At 39.3% G+C, this 18,241-nt stretch overlaps 1 protein-coding gene across 2 annotated transcripts in view; it reads left to right on the forward strand.

Moving 5' to 3' along the window:
- The window catches only part of NELL1 (NEL-like 1 (chicken)), a 293,636-nt gene extending 278,979 nt beyond the window's left edge, over positions 1 to 14,657 (forward strand). For both annotated transcript variants that reach the window (XM_010563709.1, XM_010563710.1), the window contains 4 exons: positions 4,943 to 5,136; positions 10,698 to 10,874; positions 12,598 to 12,822; positions 14,104 to 14,657. In XM_010563709.1, coding sequence (XP_010562011.1) covers positions 4,943 to 5,136; positions 10,698 to 10,874; positions 12,598 to 12,822; positions 14,104 to 14,154 — 647 coding nt within the window. In that variant the 3' untranslated portion in view covers positions 14,155 to 14,657. The remainder of the gene's footprint in view (positions 1 to 4,942; positions 5,137 to 10,697; positions 10,875 to 12,597; positions 12,823 to 14,103) is intronic.
- The last annotated feature ends 3,584 nt before the right edge of the window (positions 14,658 to 18,241 follow it).

The following is an 18,241-nucleotide window of genomic DNA, read 5'->3' on the forward strand; positions in this document are numbered from 1 at the left end:
AAGGTTTGCGTATGGTACGGAGTATCCAGGACCAACTCTAGAACCTGCTGGTTTACGAGTTTCTTCTATTCTGCTCATAGAATTTCTTAAAGCTCATCCTAGCAGAGTCTGTGTCTGTGGATTTTATCCTGTAAAATAAAAATTATCTTGCTTACTTTCCATTTAGTAAATTCTGATTCTTGTATTCTGAGAGAAAGTTGCATTACACGTCTTCAAGATAATTGTGTTTAGTCATTTCTATATTTCTGGAAAGCATTAGTAAATCCTATATTCAGAATCTAATTTACTATGCAATGTTCTATTTAATAGACCATTATGTCTCTATAGAATAAAAGTGCTATCATAAAATATTTTCTAACTAAAAATAAATCTGTTTAGTGATTTTTTTTTTTTTTTTTCAAAGATGAGTCCAAATCACTTTGGTTTAGAAAGAAGGCAAATACATTAAGTGACAAGTTGCCTGTGAAAAATGATATGTCAAAACAGTGTTTAGTTAACTTGTACATACATTGGTTTGGGAGCCCAGCATACATTTTTCACGTTAACATTATACTGTAATGGTTTAATGTACCATAACAGTTAAAATTAGCACATTAGTAGGGTTCTTTCTTCTGCAACAGCTTATCATGATATTACAGAGCACCACGCTGCATGACTTGCTTGCACACATTTATTAAGGTGCTATAGAAAAGTCATACCATTAAAACCTGAATAGCCTTGAAAACTAAGAAATGAAGTAGCTAGGGATTGGTTTAAAATTTCAGTGAAACCAAGTTAATGAACTTGTGTTGATATGTACAGTCATGCTTGTCTTCTACGCCATTCAAATACAGTGGCCATGGGACCTCTCATAATATCTGAGGCAAATTACTTCTCGTTACAACCAAAAAGGATGGAAAAGGAAATTGCATCTCAGGGGATTATTCTGTTCCATTTTGATTCTGATTTCTTGTCTGCCCGCGTTACCAAGGTATCTTTATGTACTTCCATAGTATATTGGGAAATCAGCACATCTTGGGTGGTTTGTTTTCTTTATTTTCCCATCCACAAAATGTGACTGGTTGCATTGCGGCTAAAATACGTATGATCAGGTACATTTGTCTAAAGAAGCAGAGATTGGGAGTGTTTGAAGAGTGAAGATCTTGATCGGTTTTATGATAGTCCTGTGCAATGTTTGAGTGGCATGTCTTGGCAACAATCGCTTTGCTGTTGGCTACACGTTGTTGATAGAAAATAGCATAAGGCTAGCATTACAAGCAAGTTTCTAATTATGGTCACTTCCACTATATCCTCACTTTTCCTTGAAGAGGAACTGTTTGGAGGGGGGAAGTAAAGCTCTGCCACTTTCGCTTGGGTTAATTAGTAGTCTGCCACAGATTATCTCAATATAATGAATAAGACTGCAAAGTCTTATTCCAGGCATGAAAATGAGATTGCTTTCACAGGTTGACAGGATACATGAAAGAACTAATCCCCCCCCAAAAGTCAGGACAGACATCTTGTGTTATATATAGGGAAAGACTATGGAGTCTCCTTGCTATTTCACATATGTACTTGTCCATTGTTCTTACAAGTTCCTTGATCTATAAATGAATATTTCATCTTCTTCCTACCTAGTGGTGGTGTTATAATGGGAAATAAGATTTGTGTACAGTTTTGCTTTGCCTGTCATTAAACATTCTAGTTTGGGGCCCGCATCTTCTGAGAGCAGTTGTGGAAAAGCAAACGAAACCTAATGGGAGTGTGGGGAATTTGAGCTGAGCAAGGATTTGAATAATATAGAAATAATCTATACGCGAGAGTCTTATCATACAATTTTCATATTCATTAGAAGATTGTTTTGGACATGTTCAGAATGTTAAACTAGGCTAATTTTTCAAAACCTAAGTAGACACATTGTTTCCAGTTCTTAAGAGAAATTTCACACTAAACAGGAGTATTTTCTTCCATGTTTTGCATAGCTATCTTCACGCTGATCTCATGCCAATATGAGCAAGTTCATTTGATCTCCATTAAACTGAAATATTTTCTGAAGTTAACTGGGGGCTAAGAATATGGGAGCATTTGTCAGGGTTCCCCCCCCCCCCCAATCTGGTTTGAGGCTGAAAGAGTGAAAGGGAGAAAAACGCATTATGCTGCTAACTTTTCCTCAAATTATTGGGAACATTGGCTGTTTGTTCTGACTTTTAGAAATGCAATCAGTGCCAAGAAAAAACTGCCAAAGGGATGTTCTCAGAAAATTAGCTCTATTAAAAGTTCAGCTGGAAATGAGTGCAGTGTCCAAGCCTTTTATATTTGATTAATGACTAAAAATTTTAAATAATAAATGCCATAAAATAGTAAGAAACCATCATTTGAATAAAGAACAAAAAAAAAAAAAGAGCAAACTGAGTAGCAATTAGGAATTTATGTTCACGCTATGTTACTCAGCTTTGCTTGATTGGCTTCTTTGTCAAGAATGTCCCATTTACTGGTTTGGGCCACTCTTAATGGGGGCATCCTTTTTACGTGTGCTAAGCAGAGAACGGCAGTAGCAGTATGTAAATAGCGTGTTCTTCCCTTTTGGATATGTGTAACAGATTAAGCTGGCTTTGTGCGGTGTGAACAGGTCTGTACTACTAAGAATATGAATAATGTTAGTTTCTATAATTGCTAACATCTGGCTTTCTATAAATCTGTTAAATTACATGGAAACAGAATTAGATTTCTGTGTCATAAGTAAAGCAATTACATGGAACTCTGTAGGCAATATGGCTTTATATTCATCTGTGAAATCCTTTTAGTTTTGAACTGTGAAAGCTACCCTTCTAATCTGCCCTGTGATCCTGCTACATCCTATATATATGCGCTATTCAAGGAGCGCTTAATATGGTGGGGAAGAGAATATTGACAATGCTGGGTGAAATCACCAAAGACAAAGCGAACGCTTCATTTATACCTTTGTCTTCCAACATCAAATACAAGTCAAAATCTATTGAAAGGAAAATGGGATATTTTTAAGAATATTTTAGGTCTTACAGTAGCTTTTTGGGTATGATTTATTTCATACCAGTTCATTCATAGTTCTCTTCATGTCACTTTTCATATTTTTTACCACCTGTGATACTCTGGCACTCGTTAAACAATGAACTACAGGTTTTAATTTCTCTTAGTGTAGCGCCTTTTAGACCACTGAGAGCGGACCTTTCAAGTACTCATTGCTAGGCTATGCATTAGAGCAATAATGTTACTTTTTGGCGATTAAGACTGTCAGGGCAGCAAAATACACCATTTTTAGGGAAGTCTGAGCGACAAGCAACTGAATTGTGCTATCGGGTCACTGGGAACATCTCTGACAAAGGACTGCGCCATAGGTTAGCCCAGGAGTGAAGTCCTTCTGCAGGGTAATTGCCTCCAGCTTCCCTTTGGGTCTAGAAGCAGAAAAGAGGAGCAAGCCGTTTTCTGGCGGCCCAGGCCCCTGACTCGGTTGTGCTGGTCTATTTTTCATTTGGTCAAATCCAAGGGCACTACCACGTTTCCACTTGTTCCTGGGCTATTTATGACTTGAAATCAGGAATTTTACTAACCAGGTCAGAGGGAGTTAGTGATTTGATTGTTATCGAGAGTTTCCTTCAGCAGACTGAGAGAATTGTTAACGTCTTTTTAAGATCTGGCTTTCTGAGGAGATGACTCGTGAACCCATGGCACTTGTCCAAAAAGTAGGGCAACTGGCCATCACATCCCACAGGATTAGACTTTAGGTTTGGTTTGGGTTTGTTGTGTTTTTTTTTAAATTCTATTGAATTTTTAAATTTGTTGTTTTAGAGAGGAATTAAAAGTACTCGGGTAATATTGGACTGTAAGAAATTTCACGCTAGCACTAAGGTAATTTTAAATGGCAAGTGTGAGGGCTCTTCCTTGTAATTTCCAAATTCATATAATAGTTTTCTGGAATTTTCATGATAGAAACCATCACATACTTCTAAAGGATTTTCTTCTTCAGCCTTCCTCCCACTGTTGCTTACTGTTTTCATTGTTCACGTTGGAACAAAAGAAACCCACCAACTTACTGGTATTTTATCTGGACAATCTGTCAATATATTGTTTAAGAGCAGTCCAAAGTTATTTTCTGAAAGAAATACCCTTTGTAAACCATGTGATTAAAAATCTCGTGCCTTTCGCTGCAAGAAAAAGAATGGTGCATTAACTCCCTAGATAAATTCATATTGCGTAATTATATTTTACCCTCCAAAAGCAATTTTAATGAGGTACTGTAATTCACTTTTCTCTAGTGTATAATGATTTTCTTTTGTTACTTACTTTTTGTGTCATTGCAAAATCATACTTTTCTTGCATAGCTTTGTTCTAAGACTTTTTTCCTGTCTAAGGTGCCCTCTGATTTCTTTATTTCCTTTTCTTTTTTTTTTATTTATTTTTTTCTTTGTTTTGTTTTGTTTTTTTTCTATTCACTTACACCTTCCAGCACTGGGAAAAGGGTGCAATTGATTGCTTTTAGTATGGGAAATGCTGATCGTGCTAGGAACTTACAAAGAGAAGTGCAGTTCTATTTTGGTGTAAAATCCAGAACAAAGAGTGGTCAAATTGACAGAAAGTCACTCTGATTGTTTGCTAGTTTCCAGTCACTGGGAAATCACTATACACCCTTGTCTGAAGGTTCAAGTTCATCATTGATATTCAGTTCCACTAAGTATGTCAGCCTCAGCATTTACAATTAAGCCTGCTGGAGGTAGTTTAAGAATTCTTGGTAGAATCAAACAAACACTGAAGAATAACCTAAACAAATAATCAGTGTTTAATGTCTAGCAAGTAAATATGGAAGATATCAGAAAGGAGGCACCCTCTTCCACCAGCAAGGTAGATGAGCAATAATTACTTAATACAGAAATAAAATTTGCCCCGTGACAAAATGTATCCGAAGCATTATAAATCTGCTGTTTTGCAGATATCGATGAGTGTGCCTTAAAGACCCACACCTGTTGGAACGATTCAGCCTGTGTGAACCTGGCAGGAGGGTTTGATTGCCTTTGTCCATCCGGACCATCTTGCACCGGAGACTGTCCCCATGAAGGCGGCTTGAAGCGGAACGGGCAGGTGTGGACCCTGAGGGAGGACAGATGCTCCGTTTGTTCCTGCAAGGTGAGATCCAGCTGGTCTGGGTTTCAGGAGTCCTTTAATTCTCTGGGCTCATGTCAGAAACCCACTATTGCAGTGTCACTGGTGTTGGCAATAATACTAGCCTAAGCCCGAGGCGCTGAGGCAAAAGGTAAGCTCTGCTGTGGCCACTGAAGCTGTGATGGGGAAATTCTTCTGGGAAGTCATCTTTATTCTTATTTTGCATGACCACAGACACGGCTGAACAACGGCTAACCCCGCTGAGTTTCTACCGTGTCACCCTGTGGGCCAGAGCCACTCGGAGCACGCCTTGACCAAGGGTCTTGCATTGCCCATTAACACAACGTGCAGGAGATCAGCACGCTTACTGGGAATGTTGAAAACTGTTTTGAATTTCTCTTGCACATGAATATGCATCTCTCGGGACAAGTACTGTAGTCAGCCGTCTTCCTGTTGGTGGCATTTCCCTTTACTTGGAATACATGTGAATTAACTGCCTGAGCACGAGTCAAAGGTTAGAGGACCTAGAAGCAGACACTTAATTTCCTCATGTGGGGAAGGGTGAAGGCCAGCTTTCTCCTCCTCTTCATCCCAGCTTGGCTGTATTAGCAGCTCTGCCACTTGAGCAGTGCAGCTCTCTCTGCACCTTTGGAGAAGCCAGGCGTAGTAGAAGTAGATCTACCTTAGAGTTAACAGATCTGTTTTGGGGTTTTATCTCCCCCCCTGGAAATTATCAGTTCTTTTGAGGATGGTAGCCAAGTTAAAAGAACGTTTGACTCTGCTTTCTCTATTTTCACTAGTAAAAAGAGGAATGCTGTCATTGAAATTAGAAGAATTTCAGGAATGCACCAATTTGAGAAATGGTTGATCTTTTATGGCCACTTTGACCTGATGAGTTCATAGCACTGGTAAAGGTGTCCTTAGACGCAGCAGAACACTACTGGCCCTTGCATAAGTGTAAGTAAAAGGAGTTTTTGGCCACCGTGAAAAGCTGAACACAGAGCATGAGAATTGGCCTATCAATCCCCGTGTCTCAATGCTCGTGAGCCAGAGAAGCTTTAGAGGGTTTGAGGGGGACAAGGGCGAAGAGTTGTTTTGAAGTTGCGAGAAGCTGAAAGCCTTATCGTTTCTGTATTGCAATAGTATAGCAGAAGGGAAAATTAAGACTTTAGAGTGAATAGAACCCGCAAAGTACACTGCTGTTTTGGGCTCAAAAGGGAATACGTTCTTGTTAGTTGCTATATTTTTTACTTCAAGTAGCCTCAAGCTCCCTAAAACTCCTCCCTTCAGAAGCTGAAGTGTACAACTCCACTGAATATATATCAAGCTTTTATTGTAATCTTGGGGAATTGGCTGGTTTATGAAAGGATTTCCAGTCAATAGAATAAACAGTTTAATATATGTGAAGACATCTGGTCTGCCTTTGCAGAATTATAACTATTAGTATTCCCATCTTAGATTGCTTGTAATTTGTTTTATTTGCCATTTCTCATTGCACTTATTTCTTATGTTGAATGCTCTTATTAGAATATGAAAATATATAAAATGATTAACTAGTACATAGCTATTTTAAACTAAGCCTGGCACTGTTTGTTGCTATGACTCTTCCTTTATATCTTCCTCGCTTTCCATTTTTTTCCTCTGTGAATTAACATTTGCATTTAATTTCATTCCAGTAGCTGCCTGTTTCAAGAGCCAAATTCTTCTCTGTAGAACAGAGAAAACAGAGCGAGCTCCTCCTCTATCATATCCCGGGCAGTACATAAAGTCTTCACTCAGTGTTTATTGAAATATGTTATTGAAACATATTTTTATAAATTGCGATACCTTCCAATGCACCGGACTACTTCTCAGACCTGCTGCAGGACTCCATCCTTTTCATGCAGTTGCACGGGGAGCTGGCCCTGCCTGACCTTTTTGCAGCCTGCCCAGTTTTCAGTGAGGAAAAGGGCAGAGTGTAACTAAATCATTCCTTATACTTCTAACTTGAACTTTGAAGTGATCCTACTCACTTGTCTTATCTAGGAGACGAATCAGTATTTCAGATTTTTAAAAAATGTGTTTTCTTTTGGCTTTTCTTTTGTTACGGTTATTTTAGGAAAGGTCAGATGGATATATTTGGTGCATTGGCTGAAACACATCGATCCCGTCTTGAAAATATTTTAACTTAAAATCTGCTGCAAAGGGAATTAAATACCTTACTTAACTTTGAAGTTCATTAAGTAAGGTTATTTGTTCAGTAGGATACTATGGAATATGAGACATTATATTACTTCAGTTATATAATGAAGCAAAGTGTCATTATTGAAACACAGGGGATTATTTCCGTGTTTCATCAGACCCAGTCTCTTCAAACCATCCTCATTCATCTGAATGGGTATAAAGTTTACAAACCCATAACTTCTCAAAACTATAAATTAATATAGTACCTTAAGTATATTTGATGTGTCTTCTACAGGAATCTGCCTGAACTCTTGTGGATTTAATACACAATCAAATTTAAGACTGGTAGAATTTGAAGGGGAGTGGGGAGCTGTGGCTCTCTCCCATGAAAAAAATAAGCCTGGCTACATCTGGGCTTTCCAGTCTGTCCTCCGATTAAGAGAACCCTCCATTCCCTGGATGAAAAAAGCCTGGGGGATAAGCACAGAATTGGGAACGGGGCGGGGAGTGGATGTGCCAAGGTGAAGTGTGTTCCTGAGGGCGAGGATGGTTTGGTGGTTTGGTCTCTGCAGGGTCTCATTTCTGTCCAAATTGGCTTTGGGGCTCTGTGGAAACTTGAGTTACCCTTTACAGCGATTCCCTTGTATGCCAGTTTTCCTTTTGGTAAGAACAGTTTTGTGTTCATATCACTGATGCTTATGAAGCACGTAGAACTGATTCAGTGAGGACAGTGGGGAGGGAGAGTTACTAATAAGATGCTATATGTTATTACCCACCAAAAGAAAGTAAGTTGCTTTTTATATATTTCTCAAGCTTTTCTATATTTCTCAATGCTACTATAGAGCTGCAAAGATGCAAGTGAGATGTCGTAGCTTAAGAGGCTTTGTGGCACTGACGTATGGGGATAAAAATGTTTTTTGAAAGGCATGGAGCTAATGAGGTCAGAGATAAAACACAGATGCTTAAAGAATAAAGAGAGTAGCAGTGTATTATGATTACCAAAAGGTCTCTGGCAAAATCGTCAGGCTTTGTCAGTGTTCTGAAATACAGAGAGTAAAGGCAACGTAAAAGGTTAGCTGCTCCCCAGAGGTACCAGCACGGGAGCTCAGAGAAGCACAGAACTACCAGCACTGTCACCAGCTGACAGAAGAATTTGCAAACTAATCTTGAAAGCTTGGAAACTGAACTGGAACTAAGCAGACAGGTTATTGTTAGCCGTTATTAATCACCGCTCCATTACGGAGAGGAGAGAGGCTGCTATTGCCGAGGGCGTTGGGTTGCCTGGACGCCTGGCATAACCCCGCGTGCCTGGAGCCGGTCAGCCTGGCAGAGATTTTGCGCCCAGCTGCCGTTCGATGTCCGCCCTCAGCAAGGGGTGGGAGGTGGTTGTGCTTTCCCACCTGCAAGAATGGAGATTTAGTCGTAACTCTCTGTCGGGGAAGGCTTTCGGCTCTCTTCTTTCACCGCTTGCTGAAAGGGGAAGATGACGGCTGTCTGTGGGTTTTGTGGAAAAGGTTTATTCCCAGTATTGCACCTGGACCTGGCCAGACCTGTGGCTAAGGAGACGGGCCACTGTCAGTCTTCCTTACCTTATGATTTACTCAAACTGCTGAGTCAGGAAATAGAGCTTGTTTATATCTTCTCCTACAGCTAAAGCAGCAAAGTAGCCACAAGTACGGAATCCTTAGTTGTCTTAATCTGATACAAAACTGAATAAAGACCGTACGGCAATCGAGTCCTGTGCCCTGTGGTTGGCAAAAGCAGTTCAGATCCATGTTAACCTAGCATCTTTTCTACATTTCCCTAATTCTGTGTTCTCTTCAGCTTTCTTGTTAGGCTTAAGAAATCATTTTAATTATTCTTACAACAGAAAGTAATATTGCAATCAATTCAAAACTATGATGAAATGCGGCAGTGACGCTGACTGACATGGGTGTTGTGATTCCCCGATGCTGATTTGGTACGTGTTGCGTTGTGGCCAAGACTGGCTTTGCTTAAAAACAAGAGCCGAACAGATTCCTACATCAAAACATAAAAAAACCAACTACGTGCTGTGGTTATTGGCTCTTTTGTCTGCCTGTGGAAAAGACATCCTGGGCTGCTGTCACTCTTTTTAGTAATCACTTTCTTAAAGGATCAGAGGAAATAAATTCCCTTGCTTTGATAGGTACCCCTTTATCTGGTGGCAGTGGAAAACTTTTTTTCCTTCTTGCATCAGATGCAGTTTTATAGACTCCGAACAAGGTTCTGATGAGAATATGGAAATCCTGCAATGAAGTGAGTGGAGTTGTTTTAGGAACTGTACAGTTGTGATCCAAAGCAGAATATAGCTTCGTTCCTCTCGCAGCTCTACCTTCAGACTGGCTGCAGGGGATGCTTTGCTTGAGTAAGGACTAGTCCAATAACTAGCGCTGAATGCAAAAGAAGTTCATTTCAAAACTGCTCAATGATCTCCTCATTGTTAACTGTGATTTCAGTTCCCAGTCTACGTGTGGCATGCCAGTATGTTGGCTCACCTACAGCAACGGATGTAACTTCAAACACGATAGTCCATCCAATTTTTGTAACTAGAATTAGAATCAATTTGTTTTTCTGTGATGCAAAGAGAATATATCTGTTTCTCTTTACATGCAGAAGCAATTCTTCTGTTTATCTCAAACAGTTCTGTTTAATGGTCTTAAACAAAATGGGCCATCCAATACTGTAAGCAAATATTTAGCAAAATCATATTTTGGAGAGCCTGTGGAATACAGGCCCTCTTTAATACATGAAATAAATTATAATGGATGATGGTAAGTCCATTTAGCTTTAAGCTGGTATAGTGTAGGTCCAGCTGTAACAGAACCAGTGGTGAATTCAGACTGAAGAATGATTAGTGCTACTGTGATTTTGCTATATTGTGCTCCTATGAAGTTAAAGGGACCACCTTCATAACTTCAATTTATTCAAGTTATTTTCTTCACAGTGATACATTCAGTCAAAATAGCGCTAAACAAATATTATATGTATTAGAGTGGCAACTGCTTGAAGAGTTCGTTGATGTAACCAATGAGATATGAAATTGCTTCACTATATTTCTTCTGAGATACTGATTTCTTTTAAATTCAATTAGCTGGAGACAGGAAAACAGTATTCTCAGATTCAGGCAGTATTGGATCCATGCAATGGTAGAAACTGGGACAGTACTGGTGTTTGAGGTATTCCTTGCAACTGGCAGGGTCCAGTCCTTGTCGGCGGTAACTTCGAATACATTAAGAACTTAGTATTTCATGATATGCCAGAGATGTGCCCTTTGAGATATGCGTGTGTGTGTATATATATATATATATATATATATACACACACACACACATATCCCGTGACCTTATCTGGGTTGCTGTCTGGCAGTTTGTGGTTGACGTCAGGGCAATGTGTCCTCGCAGGACGGGAGGATTTTCTGCCGGAGGACAGCCTGCGACTGCAAGAACCCCAGCGCTGATCTCTTCTGCTGCCCGGAGTGTGACACCCGTGTCACCAGCCAGTGCCTCGACCAAACTGGGCACAAGCTCTACCGCAGTGGGGACAACTGGACCTACAGCTGTCAGCAGTGCCGTTGCCTGGTATGGCTAAAGCGTTCGGAAGGGAGCGAGACCGATAAGGATTCTGATGTTTAGCAAAACATACCTGGAAGCAGGCTCTTGGCTCTCTCTTCACCTGTTTTCCAGCCTGGGAATGATTATAAAGCACTTAAAGAGCACCAGAGAACTGAAAGCCACACCATCAGTTTTCCTCTTACTGCTGAATAAATAGGTCTAATGAACAAAATGAAAAGCTTGACAAAAGCTTGGAACCTTGACGCTATATTAACTTTAGCAGTAGTCTACTTTTAAGAACTTTTATAAGGTTGTCTGATCTCTAAATGACTTTTTAAAATTTTTTTTCACATGCGATGGATTTGGTTGGAGAAGTTTCAGCTTTTAATTACTTCAGCTGCTGTACCTGTCTTATCAAAATGGACAAGGCAATTCTTTCTTTTTCATTCAGCAAATGCTGGAGAAATGGAGTGCCAGTGCCATGTCGTGAATTAGCAACAATTAACCAAAAAAAGAAGGATAAAGAAAACTGAAATTACGAGACAGACATGCAGAATAAAGAACATTTATTTTCTCATTAGGCACTGCATATTATTTCCCTAAAGCCTTAAGTTTTGCTCAGGTATACTAATTAGTGCAGCAATGAACTTCCTTAAAGTTATCAGTTTTCCATTTATAGCTGTCTGTATAACGTAGTCTTTATATATGATATTAATCAAGAGGTGTCTGAGCATCAGGAAACAAATTACATTCAAAGCTAAGTTACTGTTAAGAGATAATTATCCATAATGTACAGCAGTAAGTACTGTATTTTGTATTCTCCTAAGATTGTTTTTTTAATGTTCACAAAAGAACAGCAAGAAATATTTGCAGCCAGCAGCAATGGCAAGTATTAGATGTGAGACGTTTTACGAGGGAAACTGACTTTGTGGCTAGAAGTTCTTTGCCTAATTTTATGATCGGGTTAACATACAGAGCCAAAAGACAGCGATGCCCTAAGTCAGCGCTACATGTAGGGTTCTGTGCGGTGTGTGGTGTTATCAACACCTGAAGTGCTTAAGAGAGTAGCATAATGCAAGTTATTGGAGCCCTTTGCAGGTTAAGTTTAGACACACACAGCAATACTCTACAGAAGTGACCTGATGATTCTCTCTTCTCCATGTTTCTAGCTATTTTTACAAAGCTAAATAGTAACATAAAATGGCTCACTGGAACATAACTGGTATTGCTCTAACAATTCCTTTAGGAGTTGACAATAAAATCAATTTTGGCTGTTGCTAGTTAGATCGATGTGCAACGCTTCTCAAACATACTAACCTACATCTATCTGCAGTGTTAATTTTCTATTTAAGCAGTTGCTGCGATCCCGCAGAGATGTTTATGTGACGAGGCGTAGAAAGAGCGCGTGAGTCTGCAAGGTGATCACTGCAAAAATTATAGTTTATGGAAAATGTTGGAACCCAGTATTTAATGCTGCCTTTAAAATGCCCAAAGAACTCAAATTCCCCTGCTACAATGATGACAGTGGTGGTGGTTAGTCAAGAAACAACCAAATGATAGTCTGCTACATTTGGGAAACTTCAGCTCAGTATTCAAACATGCATTTATACGATCAACCAAACTGCGAGCTGATCCATTAAGTTTATTTCAGTTTTGGCAAAATAGAACTTTTCCATTCAATAGGATGCAAACTTTCCTGGTAGCTAATGAACAGCAACAAATACAATGAGCTTTGCTCCAATTTTTACAGGAAGGAGAGGTGGATTGCTGGCCTCTTCTGTGCCCAAATCTAAACTGCGAGTACACAGCCATCTCAGACGGAGAGTGCTGTCCGCACTGTGTCAATGACCCCTGTCTGGCTGACAACATCACCTACGACATCAGGAAAACCTGTCTAGATGGCTATGGAATCACAAGACTTAGTGGCGCTGTGTGGACAATGGTGGGATCTCCTTGTACAACCTGCAAATGCAAGGTACGATGGGCAAGGGGGAAAGGTAATGGAAATGCATGTTGCTACATAAAATCAGGGTCACTTTCTGCCCTTGGAAGGTCACGTTCAGATCTTGGGGAAGTAAAATGAGACCCGAGGGCAGAAGCCTACAGAAAACCCACGCCTTTTGTGTTTTGCAGGGTGGAAAAACCCCAATTCTGTGCTTGTTGAAAATGTTGAGCGCAGATATGTTGTAATATCCTAGTGCAACTTTCAGACACTCTGTTGGAGAGCCCTTCAGGCATTCTCAGTATGAATCTAGGCTAATATTTTAATAATTGCCTGATGTGGATGTTCATGAAAATGTGTATTACAGAGCTGGTAAGCAGAGGCAAAAACACTAATAAAAGTTTCACCAGCAAGTGCACAAGCAGAAACGCATTGCAGCTCAGAGATGAAGTCACTCCCACAACAGAAGTGGGAAGGGAATGTTACAGTTTCTGTTCGCTGATCTCATCAAGATGTATTTAATCCAATGGCTCTGATGCAGAAATGCAGTCTGTCTCCCTTGCTCCGTGCAGTGATGACCCCACTGCGCTAATATCAGAATTATGAAAATGTTGTTTTGGGTTATATAAAGTGTTCTGTTCACTGTGGGAAACCGAGCTGTTGCTCCAGGGCTTTAAATTATTGAAGGTAGCTTTTCTGCCATTCTTCAGAGTTTTTCTTATTGGTTTGTGTTGGATTTAAAAAAAAAAAAAAGGGAAAAAAAATGCTCATTTGGGGTTTTGGTGGTTGCTGTAGGGTTTTTTTATGTAAGATAGTTTTGTAAATGACTGCATGTTGCAGAAAGATATTTAACAATGGATTAAACTCCAAAGCTGTATGGTTTCCCGCCCCCGTACGTATCTGCCGTGAGTCAAGAATCTGAACTGTCTGCTTATTTCAGGCAAACAGAAAGCTTCCCCGCATGGATCGTGTGAAAACTCTCTCCATTAACTGTCTTGCGTGGGAGAAAAATCCAATCATCTCTGTTGCAATTGTTGTGCTGTATTTTATTATGGGGACCACTGAGTCTTTCACATCCAGGTTTCTAGTTCACGTGTAGCTCAGGCCAGTTCAGTGCTATTTGGCAAAGTCAGCCTCCTCAAAAAAGCCACCACGGTTGGGACCGGTGAGGACACCTTGGGATGATGGCTTACGCAGATTTTTGTATGCGGTAGCTGTGTCAGAGATGCATCTATCTCTGCGTGCCACCAACCCCTTTGCTCTTTGTGACTTGTTCCGCGGAGCTGATTGACACCTGCTTGTTTGTCTGTGCAGAATGGGAACGTCTGCTGCTCGGTGGATTTAGAGTGTCTCAACAATAACTGACATAGTCAGACTGGACTGTGCCGAGGGAGGAAAACTGATGAAGTTAACACCTGAAATGAAGTCGTATGCATTGGCGTTTTATACAACAGACAATTACCAAAGTCTCCGCATGAGGAAGATGTTTGGGAGTTGCCTTTGGGACCTATCACTATGCTCATCCTTGCTAGCCTTGTCTGGGTGACTTACAGTACAGCGCATATAAGTCAATGGTTGTTAAAAGTTTTCAGTGTTGTAAATTACACACTTTTCCTGTCAAGACATTTGCAAATACGTTTAAATTATTTCATGGGTAAACTAATGCTGTATTTTTGTTTTAATTTGTGTATTGACGACATGATAGAATTCAGCTCTTCTTACTTTGAATCTAGATTTTACAGATAAGACAGCCTGTTGTGATTTTGTCCCATGATATCACATACTTAGTTCCAAGGTCCCTGTCAGATGTATTTATGAAAATATGTATGTATGTACAGTCAAATTGCATAGTACTTATATTTCACAGCTGTCCAACGTTTTAAAGTGTTCAAAGGTATATTTGATTGGACAGAATGGAAGTAATCAAAATAAGTCTGTCTTAAAAATTTATAAAATTAAATGCCATGAACTTAATGAAATGGCAAAAAAAAAAGCACTTTCTTCTCCAAACGTGCGGAGCAGCAGCAAGACTCCTATAGCGAGAAATGGAACTAAAACCACATTCCACTGCCAATTCAACACACATTCAGGAAAGAATCACCAGTCATTATCGGTATTCTGTTTTGCAAGAGAAACTGCAGGTGCTGGAAAAGGGTATAATCCCTCTGGATTGTGCAGTGATAAAACAGTCAGAGACCCTTAAGATGATTTAATTTAAATTGACTAAGTTAGAATTTGCTTTCAGTTGTAACACCATTGGGGAGTTTAGAATTTTTCCTTTTTTTGTATTTACAGTAATAATGATGTCTGCCATTCTCAGTTACTGCTACCATAATGACAAAGTGCAGAAGCACCTGTACCAGCGACATGCGGGACAGGAGACCTTAACACTTGGTAACTTTTATTACCCAATTAACAGCTCAGAAAGAGATTGTCTTTTTCCACATTTTATGACGTTCAGTAATAGTTAGTTTTAAATTTACCATGCAGACAGTGTTGTTTAGTAGCTACGTTTAGACAGAAATACAAATTAAAACTCTTAGCCCTATATCAAGGTTAGAGTTTCGATTCTCTTCAGCTAATATCTATTTTTTTTCCATGAGGCTAGGAAGTTTGTGGCATTAGAACAAGAATACATTTCTACGATGATGGCATCTACAGCTTAAATGTCACCTTTTTAATGTGCTGTTGTGTTTTGTTCTGCTCATTTGTGTAGTGTTTTTTGCTTTTTGTTTATTTAATTAAACACACTGAGTATATGGAAAAGAGTGCAGAAATAAGTATAGTGGCTACAGTTTGGAAAGTCTACATTTGTGAGTTTTTCGTAGTTTCATGCAGAAAATGTGAAACTGATTAATAAGAATGAAGTGTGACTATACAGTGAAAAAAATTAGTCGTCTTTTAAATGAAGTACTGTTATGTTTCTTAAAAGGGGACAGTGGCAAAACAATCTAAAAATTACTTGCAATCATTCAGACAACTTTATTCCCATTTTTTAAACAGGATTTGTTTTCTCTAACAGGTTTGTGTGGTAAAGTTAAATTTATTTTCTTAAAATGCCCCATCATTTTCGGCTACTAATGTATTGACTATATTTGCATTGCCCTGATGATTGTATAATAAGGAAAACAGTTGTGTTTTATATGATACTCAAAGGATGTTTGTAAATCATAACGTCAGCTCATTTTGTATATCACATTGTAAAACCCAATGGTAATTCAGTTGGATGAGATATCCAGTGGGCTGAGATATAAAGAGGAATGATTTCAAACTTGTGGGCATCTAAATAAACTCCTATGTACAGATTGCTTTCCCTTACTTTTATTAGCAGAGTTTTAAAACACTAACCGCTGTCCTTTCCAGACCTGAACTCGTGATGTTGCTAAAAGGAGAAAGAGTGTTTGCCTGGAAGATGTAGCGTCAGAGTTGTAAGGAATACTTCGTTTATACTTACTCAGACAAAATCGTGTATTCCAGGCTGCCATACACACCAATTTCTGACGCTCTGTGAATGGGAGTAAAGACAGTACAGGGTCTGAAAATCGCCCTTTTCCCATTTACCTTGTAGTTGTGAAGCCCTTCCCCAGGATGCTTTCTGGAAGCTCCAGACCTTGTTGGGATCATATTCAACAAGAACACAGAAGTTCACATTTTTCCACCGCACAGACCAATTTTCTTTGAGAACTCAAATGCAGATTAATTCAGTAAAACCCTTTCAGAACATTTTATACAGCATTATGTGTCATTATCTCCAGAGTAATACATCTTGAATTGTTTACACAAAGTCAAAATATTTTGACACAGACCTGTTTGTTTATGTTGCATTTTAAGCAGTTACCCTGACTGTGATGAACTTTTCCTTATGAAGCAATTTGATCACTAGTCACATCACATTTACCTTCAGAGTACTCAGAAGCCCCAGCTCAGAGAGCACATTGAGGAGGAAAATTTAATTCACTATATTCCTCTGTGACCAAGGTAAGAACTTTCAAAAACTCTTTGTTGATGAAATTCCCGATAAACCTATGGGGCGCTACGTTGAAAATGCTGGCGGGGGGGGGGGAAATCAAGTTTATTATAATAATTTCTGAAAAATCTCCTCTTTGTTTGTGAGATGGACCTTCTCTCTGCTCAGAAGAAAAGAACAATAGTATTACCATGAGGAGGACTACCAGCATAACTTCTGTGAAAGGAAACTTGCTGCTAGTTAAGGGACTTGATCAAAACTCTCACTGTAGGCAGTTGGAATTTTGTAGCTGTTTCTACTTAATTATCCTGTAAAGGAAGAAAATAAAATGAGTGAGAAACAGAAAACGAAAATTCCACCTCTGGTAAAATGTCTTTGCCTCCTCCTTTTGGCAAAAAGCTCGGCCTAGGTACTAAACCGGAACATTGTATTGTGTCTCGTGAGGGAAGCGGCCTCTCGGTTCTGCTCTCTGTGTATTTGCAAACTCACCTACTGAGATAAAGCAAGCACAAGTGTTGCTTTGTAGTGGCTCCTAGAGTCACGGACCACGCTGAGCCACGCTAGTCACTAGCAAAGGCCGAAGAAAATCCAAACTGTTCCCTGCAAATGCGGAATAATATCTAGCTAATTCACAGGAACGCGTGGAAGATTTATTAGTGTCTCTCTGTTGCCTCCGAGACCTAAATAACAACTGTCTTCCAGTAATATATCTTCTCCCAAGAGCTGTCAGTGAGTTTTCAGGTATAACTGTGTACAACATTTAATTAATAACATCTTTTCAATCAGATTGCAATGACAAACAAAATATCATCTGGGTTTGGTTTTTTTTTCTTCTGTGGCAGACAATAATGTTTTACAAAACAAAAGGTAAAGTGTCAGGCGTGATTACACAAATGGTGGAGTAGATTGTAATAGAATTAAATCATAACTCCTACGAGCAATATGGAAATGTCTCACATCTAATGGTACTTACATAATCATCATTAATGAGGGGAATTTAAAAGGGCCCCATGATACAGTTTGATGTAAAATTTTAAGTGAGTGTTATGATAAGACATAATTGTTTGAGGAACATATTCTGCCATCAGAAATACGTACCTGCCGACAAGCTGCTGTTCCTCTTAAGGTAGATCTTTGGCGCTCATCGAAATTTAAACTGGTGTAAGGAAGTCTCACGGTGGTATACATTTAAAAAAAAAAAAATTAAAAAAAAAGAAATTCCAGCCTGGGGTGTCTGAATGCTTCATATTCAGTTGTTCTCTCTTCCTGGTAGAAATCAGTAATAATTCTGTTTCAGCTGGTCATTGACCTCAGAGAGGTGTTAGTGAAGTGCTGGTATTGCTTGTAATCTGCAAATATTACTTGCAGGTGCTAGCAGGATTATTTCTTGCTACTAGCTGCCGGTGAACAGTCCTACATACACAGGTTTAGGTATACCTGAGAAGGGTGTATATCAATAAGCTGATAAAATGGGTCAAACTCAGT

The sequence above is a fragment of the Haliaeetus leucocephalus genome, unplaced genomic scaffold (assembly GCF_000737465.1).
Source record: "Haliaeetus leucocephalus isolate CR32 unplaced genomic scaffold, Haliaeetus_leucocephalus-4.0 Scaffold173, whole genome shotgun sequence".
Classification (NCBI taxonomy): domain Eukaryota; kingdom Metazoa; phylum Chordata; class Aves; order Accipitriformes; family Accipitridae; genus Haliaeetus; species Haliaeetus leucocephalus.